This window comes from Lactuca saligna, chromosome 2 (genome assembly GCF_052625555.1).
Source record: "Lactuca saligna cultivar CGN05327 chromosome 2, ASM5262555v1, whole genome shotgun sequence".
Classification (NCBI taxonomy): Eukaryota; Viridiplantae; Streptophyta; class Magnoliopsida; order Asterales; family Asteraceae; genus Lactuca; species Lactuca saligna.
The window spans coordinates 135170986-135176137 of NC_136418.1; the positions used below are offsets into that span (position 1 = coordinate 135170986).

General features: G+C 33.6%; 1 protein-coding gene across 1 annotated transcript; it reads left to right on the forward strand.

Moving 5' to 3' along the window:
• Positions 1-596: 596 nt before the first annotated feature.
• On the forward strand, positions 597-4883 carry LOC145031711 (cysteine-rich receptor-like protein kinase 2). Its single transcript, XM_078980317.1, has 8 exons — positions 597-1033; positions 1920-2332; positions 2485-2607; positions 2909-3024; positions 3294-3504; positions 3597-3828; positions 3926-4079; positions 4297-4883. Exons 1-8 carry the CDS (start codon positions 660-662, stop codon positions 4678-4680), a joined length of 2007 nt encoding a protein of 668 aa, XP_078836443.1. The 5' UTR covers positions 597-659; the 3' UTR covers positions 4681-4883.
• The last annotated feature ends 269 nt before the right edge of the window (positions 4884-5152 follow it).

Consider the following 5152-nt stretch of genomic DNA (forward strand, 5'->3'; position numbering starts at 1 on the left):
ATAATTGTTTTCATATTAATTTATTGAAATTCTATAAACTATTTTTAATGAATTTTTATGATTTTTACTTCTTTACAACAGTTAGGCTATCCAGTATCCTTACAATACAGATATGCGTGAAAGCATTTACATATCGTCAAATGCCCTTTTCACAACAAAGCTACTGTACCTTTGTGGGTGATGTTCACTGGTGAAGAACCAATAAAAAAAAAAGAGAGGGAGATAAAAAGAAGAGAGAGATATACACAAAGGGTTTGGTAATCTTCCCTAGTAACCACCACTCCACAACACACCACTAATTTGGGATGGTGTTCATTTAGTGGAAATCTCTTCCACATAGGATTCATATAAGATACATGCCTTACCGGCCTTAGTGGATAATTCATAATTGTTTATTTTGAACAACGCACCTCAAACTTTAATCAGCAAATCAGTCACTATCCGGAAGGAATATGATCAAAACACGTTATCCTTCTGACCTTTTTCAATCACAGTATACGGGATGCTTTGTTTGTTTAAACAAGTTGACTTTAATATTAACCAATTGAACATAAAGTTGGACGCATGCATTGCTAAATTAATGCGCAAAAGTTATATATGCGCCGCCCTCTATCTATTCTTTCATATTAATCTTTCTTTTTCTTTTATCAAGGTGCCTGATGGCTGTCATTGTTGTGTTGCTTGTATTCTTGTTGATCGAGCCCGGCGTTTCACAGTTGAATGGCGATGAAAACAATGGCAACGCACCCGTAAGATCATTCTGTGGTCCTAATCCTCCAATTATTCTCTCAAGTTTTATCAACAATCGGAACTCAACCCTTACTCAACTCAGAAGCCAATTATCTAGCGCTGGCGTATTTTATTCAAGGGCACAGAGTTTAAGTGACGGGGACTCGGTTTTTGGCGACGCCCAGTGCAGGCAGTACCTCTCCGAAGCTCAGTGCGTTGCCTGTTTTGATTCTTGTGTATCTCAACTCGTGCCTTGCGTAACTGGAAATGGTGCTTATGCTTTCTCTGATAACTGCTTTGTCAGGTAAACTTTCATCTTATTACATATGAATGATTAAGTAAACGAAGGTAAGCTAATTATGTGTGCTGCAAGATGATACACCATCCATGTCATGAAAAAGAATTATACTGTTTACTCGTAATTAATTTGTTTTAGCTTTTTATATAATATCGCTAAAACCTGGTATCATCACTCATATCATCTCTGGTCTTGTTTGTTTTGCTGGGGCCCTATTCCTTTACAAAATAATTAACCAACCGGTTGTTTTTCCCGATAGTTGATTGTTTATAATGATGTCCAGTTTACATCTAATTTATATCTTATTTTAATGTCTAAGCTGAAAAAACAAAGTAGCCCATGCATGGACCTCAAGGTGAAATAAGTTTTTCTTCTCGTTTTCATATCTGAACTGAATAGCAAGTGAGCTATTTTACTTTTGTCCCATAATGGTAGGGTGAAAAAACATTTATGAAAATCTTGGGGCTCTATACTAGGTCCACCGATGGTTTCCTCATTGGTCTTGTTTGTGTGGCTGCGAAATTATTGACTTTGCTCTAAAATAATAATGTTGAGCACGTGATGGGGTATATGTAGCCAGTTGTTATTTCTTTATAATGTACTAATCCCGTGCATATCTAAGTTATATCTTATTTTAATATCTATTGTGAAAAACATTGTAGCCCATTGCCTCAACCTAGGATGAACTTTTTTCTTATGGTAATTTTCATATCTGAAATACCATACTCAATGTCATTATCTTTAAATAACAATTTCTTTTAGCTTGTAAACGGTAGTATACTTTATTAGTTTCTCCATGTTATTGAAAATCATTTATTATATAAATGTTACTACAAATTAATTAAGTTCACGAATGGGATTCTAAAAATTAGTATATATATTTGTTGTTAAGGTATGAAAACTATCCCAATTACTACAACGACCCATCTGCGGTGGAGCAGATCACCTTCCTTCCACTTGACATATGTGGGAATCAGTCGGCGTCTCAGACTTCAAGTTTTAACGAAGCTGTTGATGGGTTGTTATCAGATATTAGAGTTGCTACTCCGAGAGCCCCTAACTGGTATGTAGCATCCACAAGACAAGTCTCAAATGAAAATACAACAGTGTATGCTGTTGCGCAGTGTGTTGAAAATACAAGCCAGAGCATTTGCCAAGACTGCTTGAATAGAGCACATAGTGATCTATATAACTGTCTTCCTAATACAGAAGGAAGGTTTATTGATCAAGGGTGTTTCGCAAGATATTCAATCACCCCATTTTTCAGTGATAATCAGATAACTGATATCACAAATCTACTAAAAGGTGAGGTATCTTCGTTTATTTCCTTTCATTTTGTTATTGCTATTATAATTATAATTACCTGAAATTTTAAATTGATACGCTAATGACGAGCTAGCAAATTGTTTCATATATATTTGGTTAGTTTATAACATTTGTATTATTATATATTTCAGAAAGAAAGTCAAATAAGGTACCCATAATTGCTGGAGCAGTTGGGGGTGTAGGCTTCTTCTTTCTTGTTATTGCTTTGGGATTATATTATCTTATATGGAAGAAGTCTAAGAGGACTGAAGAAGGTAATTCATGTATATATATATATATATATATATATATATATATATATATATATATATATATATATATATATATATATATATATATATATATATATATATATATATATATATATATATATATATATATATATATATATATATATATGACGTATTAGCGTTTGACTAATCCCAAGGATTAGAATTTAAAATAAATGTATAGCTGACAACGCATGCATCACATACTACTTCCTGAAATATACTTTTTATATGAAATATTATGTTGAGTTTCTTATGTTGTTACGTGAACCATGTGATATTTTAGATGCACCAGCGTTCAAGGGAGCAGTTAACTACAATTATAAACAACTGCAGTTGGCAACCAGTAATTTCAGTGAGCAGAATAGTATAGGGAGAGGTGGATTTGGTGAAGTATTCAAGGTAACGAATTAGAGGCAATTATATCATGTATTGCAAAATATAATTAACAAGAATAACAATATAAGATTATATGGAAAAACAAAACACATCATTTTATTTGGAGACAAAAACTAGTCATACTTGATATATATTTGATAAATGATCATTAGCTATTGATTAATGTTCGTTGATACAAAGAAAGGGGACTATACTTTCTGCATTATTCTCTACTTCAAGTAATATTAACTGCACTGAAACTATGAATAAAAGTTTATTGTATGGGTTAATAGGCAATTCATGAAGATAATCAAGTTCTCGCAGTGAAGAAACTAGAAGTTCGTGATGCAAGAGCAAAACTAGAATTTGAAAATGAAATCTTGCTTATAAGTCAAATTCATCATCGAAATCTTCTACGTCTCCTAGGATGGTCAAGTGAAGGATCCAATCTACTACTTGTCCTGGAATACATGCCGAATGGTAGTCTTGACAGCTTCCTATGGGGTAAGCTAGTTTTAAATATGAGGATTCACGTGAAAATAGTAATCCGCTAAACATTTAGTATACTTAAATTTAGATATGTCAATTGTTTGTAGGTTCAAAAAGGGGGACTTTGAAATGGAAACAACGATATGACATTATAGTAGGGATAGCTAGAGGTCTCGCTCATCTACACAATGAATGCCATGTAAAAATCATTCATAGAGATATAAAATCAAGTAACATTCTCCTTGATGACCGTTTTCAAGCTAAAATAGCGGATTTTGGATTGGCAAAGTTTCAACCCGATGATCAAAGTCATGTTGTCACAAAGTTTGCGGGGACATTGTAAGTATGATTTACAATACATTTTGTTTCACATTCCATATTATTATTATGTATCCGATTTGATCTTTTTAATTTTTACTATGTATAACAATACTAGGGGATATACAGCACCAGAATATGCACGTCATGGTCTTCTATCAGATAAAGTTGACACTTTCAGCTTTGGTATAGTGATTCTTGAAATCATTAGTGGCCAAAGGTGTAATGACGTGAACATTGATGGACCTATAACCGATTACCTCATTGAACATGTGAGATATAAAATTAATACTTTTTCCGTTTTATATTTCCTTAACATATATAAGATAGTACCAAAGAGTTGCCATTTTAGTTTTCACATGGTGCTTCAAATGGTTTTGTAATTGACAATTCTCTCCACACCAACATACACATATATTTTCTGTGTTGCTCTGATATTCTCTTGAATTATTTTCATCACTAAAATTCATTGGTTGCAATTGGTGGCAGGCATGGAAGTTGTATGAGAATAAGGAACATATGAAGTTAGTTGATGAGACAATGGACGCGAGAAAATATGAAGAAGAACATGTGATGAAAATCATTGAGATTGCTTTGTTGTGCACTCAGTCACCAGCTATTAATAGACCAACAATGTCTGAAGTGCTTTTGATGCTTCAAGATGGCCAATCATTGGGGGAGAGACAACTGACCAGACCTACCTACATTGATCACAATCGAAGGATCCATATAGGCTCTATAAACAATTCCATCGCCACTGGTGATCTTTTACAAAAGAAAAAGGGAACAGAGACGAATGAACATGTACGCAATAATAAAGCAGATGACCAACTAGATGTAATGGAGAAAGGGACCAAGGTTGCAAATATTTGATAAATTTTTTTAGTTAATGTGTTAACATTTTTTTCTGTATATATATCATGCGAGGAATAAAGTACAATATGTAGGAATAGAATAGCTTAGAGAAGGAAACTTTTGTGGTATGTAGGCTATTATTGTGTTTGTAATTTTGGTAGTCCCATGATTGACGGAATCCCCGATCATAGCTAAATGATTGTTGTGCTAGTTGGGTTTAATTAATTTGTTCATCTACACCAAGGTAAAAGGCAAAAGAATAGTTGGCTTTGTATCGGGGGGCCAAGTTTGTTTTGGAAAGACACTTGGTTAGGAGGGTCAACTCTTAAAATAGATTTCCGAGATTGTATATGGTTGCATCGGAGAAAAGAAAAATCTCAAACATTGATGATAAATTGTTCGTATCTTCTAGTCACAAAATATCTTGGATTTGGAGTTGGAGATATCGATTGAGAAGAGGGGCAGAAACAAAACAACTAGAATACCACAT

Excerpts from the sequence above, each read along its gene's own strand:
- LOC145031711 (XM_078980317.1), top strand. The coding sequence starts at position 660 with ATGGCTGTCATTGTTGTGTTGCTTGTATTCTTGTTGATCGAGCCCGGC. Across the intron at positions 2,333-2,484 it reads TATCACAAATCTACTAAAAG|AAAGAAAGTCAAATAAGGTA; the intron begins GTGAGGTATCTT and ends TATATATTTCAG. Across the intron at positions 2,608-2,908 it reads GTCTAAGAGGACTGAAGAAG|ATGCACCAGCGTTCAAGGGA; the intron begins GTAATTCATGTA and ends GTGATATTTTAG.